Source organism: Macrotis lagotis, chromosome 3, assembly GCF_037893015.1.
Source record: "Macrotis lagotis isolate mMagLag1 chromosome 3, bilby.v1.9.chrom.fasta, whole genome shotgun sequence".
In the NCBI taxonomy this organism is placed as follows: domain Eukaryota; kingdom Metazoa; phylum Chordata; class Mammalia; order Peramelemorphia; family Peramelidae; genus Macrotis; species Macrotis lagotis.
In genome coordinates this window covers 294,660,403-294,674,308 of record NC_133660.1, presented here as the reverse complement: position 1 = coordinate 294,674,308, position 13,906 = coordinate 294,660,403, and the positions used below count along the sequence as shown (strand labels likewise).

Below are 13,906 nucleotides of genomic sequence, written 5' to 3'. Positions count from 1 at the left end.
TTGATGAACTTGCTCATTCCATCAGTGCAACAATCAGAGTCAATTTGGGACTATCTGTGATGGAGAATACCATCGGTATCCAGAGAAAGAACTGCTATATTATTGTCTGATCTTGCTATCTTTTATACTTTATGTTTTTTCCTTAAGGATATGATTTCTCTCTCATCACATTCAATTTAGATCATTGTATACCATGGAAACAATGTAAAGACTGGCAAATTGCCTTCTGAGGGGGTGGGGGCAGGGAAGTAAGCTAAGGGGGAAAATTGTAAAACTCAAAATAAATAAAATTTTTAATAAAAAAAGTGAATGTAGTGTTCATTCATACTCTGAAGGCTTTTTAAAATTTTTTTTGTTTTGTAATGTTTTTCTTCCTCTGGATGGGGATATCATTGTCCATAACCAGTCTCAGGTTGTCCAAGGTCTCTGAACTGCTGAGAGGAGCTGCATCCATCAAGACTGATCAATTTACAATGTTGTTGTTAATGTGCACAATGTTCTCTTGAGTCTAATCCCTTCACTCAGCATCAGATCCTATAATTCATTCCAAGCTTCTCGAGAATCCAATCATTTATGGTTTCTTTAAGAAAATAGGGAGGAGGGGCAGCTAGGTGGTGCAGTGGATAGAGCACCAACCTTGGAGTCAGGAGTACCTGGGTTCAAATCCAGTCTTAGACACTTAATAATTACCTAGCTGTGTGGCCTTGGGCAAGCCACTTAACCCCATTTGCCTTGCAAAAAGAAAAAAGAATAATAGGGAGGGGTGGCTACATGGCTCAGTGGATAGAGCACCAGCTCTGGAGTCAGGAGTACCTGAGTTCAAATCCAGCCTCAGACACTTAATAATTATGGAGCTGTGTGGCCTTGGGCAAGCCACTTAACACCACTGACTTGCAAAAAAAAAAAAAAACCCTAAAAAAATAAAACTAAAATTAAAGAATAATGGGGAGAAGCTAAGTAGCAAAGTGGATAGAGTGCCAGTCTTGGAGTCAGGAGATCCTGAGTTCAAATCTGGTCTCAGATACCTATTAATTACCTAGCTGTGTGACCTTGGGCAAGTCATTTGACCCCATTGCCTTGCAAAAACAAAAACAAAAAAAGGAAGAAGAATAGGCAATAAAAGGCAATAAAAATGTGAGTATCCTTAGATCCAGCAATATCACTACTGAGTCTATACCCTGAAAAGATCATGAAAAAGGGTAAAAACATCACTTGTACAAAAATATTTATAGCAGCCCTGTTTGTGGTGGCAAAGAATTGGAAATTGAGTGAATGACCATCAATTTGGCAATGACTGAACAAATTGTGGTATATGTATGTTATGGAACACTTGTTCAATTAGAAACCAGGAGGGATGGGAATTCAGAGAAGACAAGCCTGGAGGGATTTGCATGAACTGATGCTGAGAGAGATGGACAGAACCAGGGAAACACTGTACACCCTAACAGCAACATGCGGGTGATGATCAACCTTAATTGACTTGCTCATTTCATTAGTGCAATAATCAGGGACAATTTTAGGGTATCTGTGACAGAGAATACCATCTGTATCCAGAGAAAAAACTGTGGAGTTTAAACAAAGACCAACAACTATTACTTTTAATTTTAAAAAATTATCTTCTGTATTATGTAATTTTGCTGTCTCTTATATTACATTTTTCCTTAGGGATATGATTTTTCTCTCATCACATTCAACTTAGATCAATGTATGGCATGGAAACAATGTAAAGACTTTCAAACTGTCTTCTGTGGGGGCTGGGGGAAGGGGAGCTAGATTGGGGGGGACTGTAAAATTCAAAAAAATAAAAGAAAGAATAATAGCATTCCATAACATTTCATATACCATAACTTGCTAAGATATTCACTAATTGATGGGCATCCCTCAATTTCCAATTCTTTTTTATTTTTAATTTAGAATTTCATTCAGTCAGTGAAGAAATTTAATTTTTAAAAATATTTTATTTGTTTTTATGAATTTTACAATTTTCCCGCATTCCCCCCCCAGCCACCACAGAAGGAAGTCTGTTAGTCTTTACATTGTTTCCATGCTATGCAATGAACAAAATTGAATGTGTTGAGAAAGAAATCATATCCTTAAGGAAAAAATAAAATATAAGATAAAGAAAAATTACATAACAAGATAATTTTTTTATTTAATTAAAGGTAATAGTCTTTGGTCTTTGTTTAAACTCTACAATTCTTTCTTTGGAGACAGAAGGTATTCTCCATGGCAACTACTCTAAAATTGTCCCTTATTATTGCATTGATGGAATGAGCAAGTCCATTAAGATTGATCATCAACCCCATGTTGCTGTTAGGGGTGCACAGTGTTCTTCTAGCTCTGCTCTTCTCACTCAACTTCAGTTCATGCAAATCTTTCCAGGCTTCTCTGAATTCCGATACCTTCTGGTTTCTAATAGAACAATAGTAGTCCATCAGATACATATACCACAATTTGTTCAGCCATTCACCAATTGATAGATATTTACTCAGTTTCCAATTCTTTACCACCACAAAAAGAGCTGCTATGAATATTTTGGAACATGTGAGATTTTCCCCACTTTTTATGATTTCATCTCAATTTAGGCCTAGTGTTGGAATCTCTGGGTCAAAGGGTATGGATCCATTTTATTGGGCATAGTTTCATATTGCTCTCCAGAATGGTTGGATCAGTTTCAAAACTCCACCAACAATGCATTAACGATCCAATCCTCCCACAACCTCTTCAACATGGATCATTTTCCCTTTTCTGGCAACTTAGTCAATCTGAGAAGTATGAGGTGATACTTCATAGTTGTTGTAATTTGCATTTCTCTAATCAGTAATGATTTGGAGCGGTTTTGCATAATATTATATATAGGTTTAATCTCTTCATTTGAAAATTGTCTATTCATACCTTTGACCATTTATCAATTGGGGAATGACTTGTAACCTTATAAATTTGATGCGATTCTCTATATATTTTAGAAATGAGACCTTTATCAGAAGTCTTAGCTGTGAAAATTGTTTACCAGCTTTCTGTTTTCCTTCTAATTTTGGCAGCTTTGGTTTTATTAGTGCAAAAAAAATTAATTTAATATAGTCAAAATCATCCATTTTGCAATCTATAATGTACTCTATTTCTTGTTTGTTCATAAATTTCTTCCCATTCCATAAATCTGAAAGATGGTTTGTTAATTGATCTATGGTGTCGTACTTTATGTCTAAATCCTGCAACCCTTTTGCATGTGGGTCTATGTCTAGTATTTGTCATACTATTTCTCTGTTTCCCCAACAATTTTTGTCATATAATGAGTTCTTATCCCAGAAGCTAATGTCTTTGGATTTGTCAAACAGTAGATTACTGTAGCCATTTACTACTGTTTCTTTTGAACCTATACTAATCCACTTATCCATTATTCTATTTCTTAACCAGTCTAGGCAGTTTTGATGTCTGCCACTTTATGGTATAGTTTTAGAACTGGTAGAGCTAGGCCACCTTCCTTTTCATTTTCTTCATCAGTTCCTTTTATATTCTTAACTTTTTGTTGTTTCAGATGAATTTTGTTACTATTTTTCTTGTTTGGTAAAATAATTATTTGGTAGTTTGATTAGTATGACCCTAAATAAGTCATTTAATTTGGGTAGAATTGTCATTTTTATTATATTAGATCAACCTAACCAAAAGTAATTAACATTTTTTTCCAATTGTTTAAATTTGACTTTATTTGTGTGAGAAGTGCTTTGTAATTGTAGAACATAAAGTCTTAAAGAAGGTAGTAGAGGATTCAGCTGTCTCCTTCCCTCATGAAAAGTCATAAGCTTTGGAAATCTATATGTCCACCCTTATGCTACAGATTGCAAATTTATCTGATATTCAGAAAAGATGAAACAAAATTCTGCTGTTACGAGTGAAATGGGAAAACAATTTATTATAGTATTATGAAGAACAGGTTCCAAAAGATCATGGAAAAAGATAAATAAATTCCAATGGCCCAACCTTCCACAAGAAAGATGGGAAATTCTCCAGAAGGAAATTCTAAAAACACAAATCAAAAATTTAGATCATGGAAAAATGTGGAGGTTACTGAGAGAAACCAATGTGACTGCACAGGATTCTTATCTCATAAATTTAGATTTTTTTTCTCTTTTTTTTTTTTAAGGTTTTTGCAAGGCAAATGGGGTTAGTGGCTTGCCCAAGGCCACACAGCTAGGTAATTATTAAGTGTCGGAGGCCAGATTGGAACTCAGGTACTCCTGACTGCAGGGCCAGGGGTCTATCCACCACACCACCTAGCCACCCCATAAATTTAGATTTTAAGAAGGGTGAAAGCAAGTTTGGTTGATACAAGATTAAAAGCTACATAGGCATGACATTATCCTTAAAGCTAGCGTCTGGAACCCTAAACCACTGAATATGAGCCTGATAAGGAAGACTGACAACAAAAAAAAATTTGGTTTGGTTTAGTTTGGTTTTTACCCATAATGAAAAGAAATTGATTTGATAAGGGTTAATGATGAAATAACTGAACATCTGCCTGGAGAAGCAGTACAATGCAAAGAACAGGCTCTGGAGATAGAAGGTTCGGGTTCAAATTCTTCAACTGCTGTTTATTACTTGAGTTCCTTGAGTTTCCTAGAACTTAGGTCCCTTCTTTTATAAGTCAAGGAAGATGAACTAGGTAATCTCCTGATGGCCCTTTTAGCTTCATCTTCAAGAACTACTCTCCTGTCCTCTTTTCTATGCCAAGGAGAATCCATGATTCCTTTGATTGACCTCAGAGGGAAGACTAAATAGGAAAAAGTGAAAATTGCAGAGAGAGTAATTTAATGTAACTATTTGGAGAACCGTTCCAACAATGTCTACAAATTAATGTGAAACCCTGGAAGAAGGTGGCTTCCCAATAAAAGTTTCCAGTTATAGACTCAGTGGTCACTTGTCAATGATTTCATAGAATTGATTATTCTTCAGATATGGGTTGAACTAGAACAAAGAAAGTTGCTTAATCTCTAAGCCTCAGTTTTCTCAGCTGTAAAATGGGGATAATAAAAGCACCTACCTCATAAAGCTGTTGGGAGAATCAAAACAAGGTGTATGTTCACCTCCCACTTTGGGAGATTTGGAGAGGGGGGGATATCTGTGAACTTAGAACAAATTACATCTTTATTTTCACTAACTTCTAACTAAAACATAGTCTTTCTTTCAATTGTGGTTTTAAAAATAATTATCACATATCCCCCTTTTATCATTTCCTTTTCATTCTTAAGAACGAAACTCTGTGGGACCTTTCAAAATGAGTTCCTAGGTTTGGCCAGACCGTCAAAGGAATTCATATCATGAAGAAAGGTTAAGAATGGTTGACTAGGTGGATTTAGTCAATTGAAAGACTTCTCCCTAGACCTGAAGTACAAAGATTCTGTGATTCTACGAGTTTTCAGCTTGGTAGCTTATGGGGCATTAGTCTGTTCTCTCAAGTCCGAGGACATTTGAGAAGTCTGTTATTCTCTAAGTATGACTTCTGACAATGATACTCAATATTCAAAGACCCTGGTGCTAGCCAGGTGATCCTCAGTTTTGACATAACAATAATGAAAATCCTTAACATTTATATAGTGCTTTAAGATTTGCAAATATCTCATATTATCTAGAACAAGCTGTGAAGTAGGCATATTAATTACAGACTTTTACATAGAGGAAACTGAGACAGAGAAAGGTTAAATGACTTGTCCAGGGTTATTCAAGTAGTAAATATCTGAGGCAGGATTTGAATTTTAAGTCTTTATGACCCCAAGTCCAGCACTCTAAACCACTAGGCAACCCAACTGCATGCCCCTTTCATCAGATATTTTATGTAATTTGGTCCCTATTGGTTCAATAAGATACGATCTAAAAATCTTTCCTAGCTTTGACATTCTGTTTTCTATTTTCCAAGGCTCCTTCCAACTTTAGGTCCTATGAAATAAGACCACATAGCCCCCTTTTATCATCTGCTTTTAATCCTTAAGAGTAAATCTCTTTAAAAAATACTGTACACTCTAACAACAAACTTGCTCATTCCATCAGTGCAACAATCAGAGACAATTTTGGGCAGTCTGTGATGGAGAATACCATCTGCATCCAGAGAAAGAACTGTGGAGTTTGAACAAAGACTAAAGGCTATTACCTTTAATTTAGGGGGGGAAAAACCTGATATCTATTACATAATCTTGCTATCTCTTATACTCTATTTTTTTCCTTAAGGATATGATTTCTCTCTCATCACAATCAATTTGGATCAATGTATACCATGGAAACAATGTAAAGACTGGCAAAGTGCCTTCTATGGGGGAGTGCGGGGAAGGAAGCAAGATTGGGGGAAAATTGTAAAGCTCAAAATAAATAAAATCTTTAAAATGAAAAAAAGGGAAAAAAGAGTAAATCTCTTTGTGACCTTTCAAAATGTAAGAGTAAAGACTATGGGAAGAAGGGCATATGCAGGACAAAGAAGAAAGAAAACTGAATTGAACTTTAAGAAATCTGATTTATTTCAGGGAAACAAAGGGAAAGGGAAGAGATGGGCTTCAGTGTGGGTCTTGATTATATTCTTCAGTGGAATCAGCTCAGTAAGAGCAGGCAAAAGGCAGGCGACGTCTGCACGGGGCTCGGCGCCAATGACCACCTGTTAAGAAAGTTACTCCTTCACATTCTACTTCCTATCTGTGACCTCTAAGGAACTCCATTGCTCATTCATGCCCATGCCCTCATTTCATTCTTTTCCACAGTGGCTCCAGAAAAGCCTGTAGACCTCTCCCTCGGAGAGACATTTAGGAATGGGCTTCCAATGAATAAACAAACAAACCCCTTATTAGAGTTACCTCCCATATTCCTTGGATGCCCAGCAGTGTAAGATCTCCTGCCTCCATCACCCAATTGCCTGGGGACTAGGCATGGGTTATGTCATGGGGTAGGAACAGTAACAGCATAGGAGAGGGTTCCATACTATTCATTTCCCCTAATCTGCTGTATCCCCCAGGTTTCCCTGTTCTTGCTTACCTCGAGTACATAAGGCTACACATCGGCCTCCACGACGCCCAGGTTGGCCTGCTGCCAAGTAAGAAAATGTCCAACGACTTCCATCAGTCCACCAAAATGAACATGACCAATGCTATAGAGCCAATGGGAAAGGACAGGTCAGTGCAGAGACCATGAAATTGAGTTTCACACAGATCATACAGGAAAGTTAATGAACAATATCCCTGGCAGTCTCAGTCTCTGAACAACAGAGCATAATGGGTACTAGGTCAAAACAAGCACTATTCTAAACAGGCAAATACGGATAGGAATTGCCCAAGCCAAATGCAGTGTCAAAAGACATCCTTCTCTCAGCCATGCCCACCACCCACATCATTGAGGAAGCATCTTTAAGGCTTCCTTACAGTCAGTTAGATAAAGGGCTTTTTGTGATTAGGTAGCCATTTGGGAGACTTTAAAGAGAGGTCCATGCTCAGCGTTATTCTCTGTTCTCTTCTTTACCTTGGATAAGGCTCCAATCCAGATCTGACCCTGGTTGATTCCCCTAGATGCACACTGGATGCGATAGTTGGTCTGGTAGCTATGGATAGAGACTAGACGTCCCTGATAACAACGTCTGCAGATCTTCTGCAGAGATAGAAAAGAAAAAAGGAGGAAAGAAGTATGAATGGGGAATCATTCATGTTCTAAACTCTGAGGCCTCCATGACTTTTTGTATAACAGGAGGCAGAGGAGAAGGAAGAAAAAAGAGAGGAAGAGGATGAGAAAAATAATTAATATATATAGTTTTATGGTTTATAAAATGTTTTAAATACACTATTATATGATACTCTCACATAATCTTGATGTAATAATGACTCATATTCCAATTTTTCTTTAAAAAGCTTTCTTAAAGCCTGTCCCAATTCATAACTTTATCAACCATTCATGAATATGCCTGTTTTCTCACAACCCTTCCAACAATTGTCATTTTCTAATTTCACCAATCTGGTAGGTGAGGTAAAAATGCCAGAGTTGCTTTAATTTGCATTTCTCTTCCAGACAGAGAGTTAAGAGACTAAATATACAGAACAAGACATACATTTTTGGACCTGGCCAGTGTGGGAATAAATTTTTGTTGTTTTTGGTTCGATGAGAAAGGATAGAGATAAAAAATAAATGCTTATCAATTGAAAATTTTAATTAAAAATCAAATAAAATAATTTTCTATGTGGTCATGAGTAAAGTAGCTAAAATCTCAATGTCTTGGTTTTCTCATGATTAAAATTAGCATTTTGTCTATTTATTTTTTGTTTTTTCAAGGAAATGGGATTAAGTGACTTGCTCAGTGTCACACAGCTGGATGATTATTAAGTGTCTGAGACCCAATTTGACTCCAGGGTCGGTGCTCCATCCACTGTGCCACCTAGCCACCCTGAAAACAAGCATTCTAATACACATAGTACCTGCCTCACCAAAGCATCTGAAATTAAAGTGAGAGAATTTATGAAAATCACTTTGAACTCTTTAAGGCACTGTATAAATACTTATCATCATTTTCATCTTCTCACAGCAACCCTGAGAGAGAAGGAGGGTGACTTAAGTGGCACTGTCCTCATTTTTGGAAAGAGGAAATTAACTCAAGGCAATAAAGTGATTTGTCCAAGTTCACACAACTAATAAATGGTAGCGAAGGATCTCCATCTTAGATTATACCTCAGTCCAGGACACTCTCCACTCTCTGCTAATGACCAGATCCATTAAGGTATAAACTTAATGCTATTATTTCAGTAATAAATCTTGGAGTGGTAATGTGAAAAGAGCCTGGGGTGAAAATCTGGAAACCTGGCTTTCAGCCACACATATGACACTATCTGTGCTATCTCAAGGAAATTAAAAATCTCTCTAGATCTTGTTTGTTTTCTCTACAAACTGAGAGGGTTCAACTGGGTGATTTTTAAGTCCCTCCCCCAGGTTTAGCATTCTCTATTTTTTTGTTATTAGGGTTCTAAGAACATTACTGGTCCAATATGTCCCTGCCCCTTTTCTACTGCTGCACCACTCCTTTGCCAGCCTCTATCTTTATTACAGTACTTCATCATGAGAAATGCATGCAAAAAAATGATTAGTGAATTTCTTTCTTCCTCCCCCATTCCCAAAGGCCTTTGTCCCCATCTTATTTGCACCTACCTGAGCCCTTCTGAATGTCCTTGGCTTATTAACAATCAGGAATCGGCAGGTCTCACATCCTGGGGTACCCAGCCCACGGATTACATCCTCTTCCTTCGGGCAAAAGTTGTCATCATCCTCAGCAATTTCAGTCTCCTCTTCATCATCCTCTTCCTCATCCCCTCTGGCCAAGTTTTCTTCTTCCTCTGGAGGTTCTAGCTCCTGAGTCAAAGTCGCTTCTCTCTCTGATGTCTTGAGCTCAAGAGCCTCATTTTCTGGGAATAAAAAAATAGAAGTACTGGATTGAAAAACAAAAGGTCAAAGTTCTAGATTCAGTCAACAATTCATTATGTAAATATATGCAAGTCACTTCCCCTCTGGGCTCAATTTCCTCAGCAGTAAAATAAGGGAATTGGACTCAATAATGTTAAAGATCCCATTCACATCCAATATTATTGTTTTATAAAAGGCCCTTGGCCTTCAGTACCATACTTCTTCAAGAACAGGTTCCCCTGAATACTAACAGCAGTTCCTATATCTCAATGACAGGGTGCATAGTCTCATCTAAGAGGGGAACTTTGGGTCTCAATGTATCAGTGACTTTTTCCCTGGAATTCTTTATTGCCCCATATGTGATGTCTCTGTCCTTTTAATAAGTGTTCAGAGTCTGACTTCTTTTTGATACATGAAAAGAATATTGGGGGTAGGTGGGTGGAGCAGTAGATAGAGCACTGGTCCTGGAGTCAGGAGGCCCCAAGTTCAAATCTGGTCTCAGACACATAATAATTACCTAGCTGTGTGGCCTTGGGCAAGTCACTTAACCCCATTGTCATAAATAAAAATTTTTTTTAAAAGAATATTGACCTAAGAGTTACAAAGACTTAAATCCAAGTCCCAGATTACTCACTGAAGAGTTCTTTGATCCTGGCAAGTCATTTTTCTTCCCTAGATCTCAGTTTTCTCATATATAAACTGAAAAAAGTCAAACTATATGAAATACTATTTTCTTCTGGCATCCCTTTGTTCTAAATTTCTTCGCAACAGTAATATTCTATCCTTTATGTTTTAAAGTTTCTCCTAGCTTTGACATTCTAAGTCTATGGGCATCTGACCAGATCAGATCTGACTGAAAATCTGATTCAGGCTAGCAATGGTTCCTAGTGAATAGAAAGTAGGGAGGGACAAAGAGAAAAGGATGCAGTCTGGGATTTTAGGGAGTGGGAAGACACTTACTGAGATGAAAAGAAGACACTGTGCCCAACAGGAGAAGTGATAAGATGAGCCGTAGATTCATCTCAAACAATAGTTGCTCCTTCCCCTAAGATTCCTCCCTCTTCCAGAACCAAAGGTTCACAGCAAACTTCTCACAGGCAGAAATAAACACTAAGTTCCTTCCTGAAGGGAAGACCTGTAAAAGGGAGGAAATTGGTTAGAGTATGTAGAAAAGTCATCAAAGGGAAGGAGAAGGATGAGAGAAAAGAAGTCTCAATCCAGGTCCCATTGTCTAAGAGTACAAGAAATACTTTCTGAGTGAGAGGTATACTGGACAATGCTCCAGTCATCCTTGTAGAATTGGAAGACTGATAATGTAAGCCATGGAAGAAGGGAAACAGGGAGAGAGGATGGTGGCAAGTCTAGTTCCTCAGTAAGTAGCTCAAACATGGGATTTCAAAGCTTGTAAATCCAATTCCTCCTCAAAACTCTGAAGGGCGGCATGTAGCAGACCACATGCTATTGATCTGCTCCACAATTCCATGACTGGCGGGGGCTCCAAGAGTCACCTATAGTTTATAACACAAGAAGAAGCCATAAGGGAAAAAAAAGAAAATCGATGAAATGGAACACACTAGAGTTCAAATTAGAAATGTCTTTTTTGATCTCGGATTTTGCCATTTATTAACTTTGAGCAATTCACTTGACCCCTCTAATCTTATTCTCCACTTCTGTGAGACTGGGATGGCCAAGTCTTTTACAAGGACCATAAGACAACACACATGACATGCCATCTCTGCTACTATTTCCATCTTGATTCTAGTCACTAAACTCATGGAAACTCTTATCTGTAAGGTCTTAAGGAATAATTACAAAGAATAGGAAGCTTTATAGTGTGTTCCTTCTCTAAGCCATAAAACAAGAATTAGGACTTCTTCCCCTTCCCCCCCCCCAGCCCCCAAGAGAACAGCTACTCAGCAGCTCCTGAAAAAAGATAAGCATTGGTTGTAGGAAAATCCCATGCTTGCCTTTGGACTCCAAGCAAGGAGACACTCACCTGTTCAGGAAAGCGGGGTTGAAGGTCAGAGCTTTGTCATTGTGGTGAGTTTGCATGTCCTTGATGGAGTCTTATAGAGGGACCTTAGAGGAAGTAGCAATAAAGAAGAGATTGCACCAAGGTAGGCGGATAAACTGATAATAACTGACTTTCCATATCCTTTCTCCAGGGCTGCCCATCACCCAGCTGATGCCATCAGTCTCCTGACATTGGCACACACCAAGAATGATAAAGATCTCTGGAAATTTCTCATTGTGTACATTGATATTCACAACAACCCTATGAAGGGTTGCAAATATGAGTGTCCCCATTTTGCCTATGAGGAAATTGAAGACCAGGGAGATTAACTGATAAGAAGTTTGATACTAGGAGTGTCAGATTTAAATTTTAAGAACCGGGGTTAGAATTACAATACTATCATTTACTATTGGTGTGACTTTGGCATTATCATTAAATCTTTCTGAGTCTCAATTTCCTTGTCTATAAAAGTGATAGAGTTGACTTAGATGACCTCAAAGTTCTTTTTAAAGCCCTACCTACATGATTGTGTGACTTCTCTAGGATTGTATAGCTAGGGAGTGGCAAATTTTGTTGTTCAGCTGTTTCAATTGTGCCTGCCTCTTCAAGATGCCCTTGGGGTCTTCTTGGCAAAGATACTGGAGTGGTTTACCCTTTCCTTCTCCAGCTCAATCTACAATGAGTTGCACATAGCTAGGAATTACACATAGCTAGGAAGTGTCTCCCACCATATTTGAACTCAGGAAGATGAGTCTTTCTGATGCCAGGCCCTCACCTTGATCCATCATGCCACTTTCTTGCCTCAGGAGAGACAAAGCTGGAATTCAAACAGATTTTTATCCTCACTCTCACTGTAAGGCATGGCTACACAATCTCTCACCTTAAGGAGCTGATTCCATAGTTAAGAGACTAAGAGACACAGGTCACTGAGAGGACCAGTGTGGTGATAAGACACATTGTAGTGTGACTCAAGTCAGGAAAGATAGCTCAGATATGGATGATAGAAGAGAGCAGTGGGAATACCAACCCACGGATTAAGGGATTACATGAAAAAGGTGGCTAAGTCATGACGTACCCGACTCATAGGGCCTCCGTAAGGAACGGATCTGACTGAAGAGGGTATTGCATCTAGGGAAGCAATGAGAAATAAAGGTTGGTAGAGTTGAGCAGAGTAGCATTGTCTAAAGTCTTGAAAGCAAGGGAGGGAATTTTGGATTTATCTTGGCTACAAGACTAGTGTGCAACCAAGGGCAAGTCATTTCACCTTTCTAAGCCTCAGTTTGTCCATCTGGAAAACAGGAATGATGATACTTGCCCTATCTACCTCATAGACTTGGGGTTAGGAAAGTACATTTTAGGAATCATAAAGGGCTAGTTGATGAAGAGTATGGTGATGAGAATGGTGACAAGGCAGGACAAGATAGTCGTACCAGAAGTGAACAAGAATCTCTGTCACTGATGGATAAACAAAACCCAAGAATCCTAGAGCTGTAGACAGATCATCAAATTTCAGAGCTAGAAGGGACCTAGAACATAGAATATCAGTCATATCAGAATGCTGAAGAGAGAATGACAGAGCTGAGAAGCACTTCAAAATCGAATATTAGAGCTGGGAGGGGCTTTAAATTGTAGAATGTTCCTGCTGATGGGTACTAGATCATTGAACATGGAAAAGAAGAGATCTTAGAATTTATCCTCTACAATCCAGAAAGGTTTCACAATGTGGTTGTGGCAAGAACCAGGAATAGAACCCAGGTTCCTGACTCCAGGAAAAGGATTCTCTAAATTATACTAAGTAAATCTCACTTAGTTATATTAAGTGATGAGGGAAACCAATATGACCTAAAGCCAGCCAAGGATTCACTCAAATCATAAACCAACCAAATTAAAAATACAGAAAGGCACCTCCATGAGATCAAGGTTAAGGCCTAGATGTAAATTTGGAGCCAAGGTGCCTGTGCTTCTAGCAAAAGAAAATCTGCTAGATTTGGGGGAAAAATACTAGATAGCAAAGGAAGACAGAGGGAAGATGACACAAATCTCTCCAAGTAATTGGAGGATTCCTCATACCCAACTTTCTGCCTCCATCATCCTTCCTCATCATAATAATGCTTTTCCTTCATTTTCTTTTTTTTCCCCTTTTTCTTTTTTTTTTTATATTTTTGCAGGGCAAATGTGGTTAAATGGCTTGCCCAAGGCCACACAGCTAGGTGATTATTAAGTGTCTGAAGCTGGATTTGAACTCAGGTCCTCCTGACTCCAGGTCCAGTGCTCTATCCATTGCACCACCTAGCAGCCCCTTGTCCTTCATTTTCAAAGGAAGCCACGACACCAGGGAGGTGAAACCATGACAAGCACATGAATTGGATTTGAGTGAGGGGAGGCTGTGCTAAGTCACCAGCCTCACTTTCTTCTTCAGAACCATCTGTATCCAGTGACCAGATATGAATCAGGATGACTTTCTCAATTGTCACAATCCTA

The 13,906-nt window shown here is 38.4% G+C and overlaps 1 protein-coding gene across 1 annotated transcript; it reads right to left on the bottom strand.

The window, feature by feature from the left end:
• Positions 1 to 6,479: 6,479 nt before the first annotated feature.
• LOC141519038 (proteoglycan 3-like) lies at positions 6,480 to 11,486 on the bottom strand. The gene is made up of 6 exons (XM_074231506.1): positions 11,408 to 11,486; positions 10,372 to 10,546; positions 9,160 to 9,413; positions 7,492 to 7,617; positions 7,012 to 7,123; positions 6,480 to 6,637 (listed from the first exon to the last, which is right to left on the bottom strand). Exons 2-6 carry the CDS (start codon positions 10,430 to 10,432, stop codon positions 6,579 to 6,581), a joined length of 612 nt encoding a protein of 203 aa, XP_074087607.1. The 5' UTR covers positions 10,433 to 10,546; positions 11,408 to 11,486; the 3' UTR covers positions 6,480 to 6,578.
• Between the last annotated feature and the right edge of the window lie 2,420 nt (positions 11,487 to 13,906).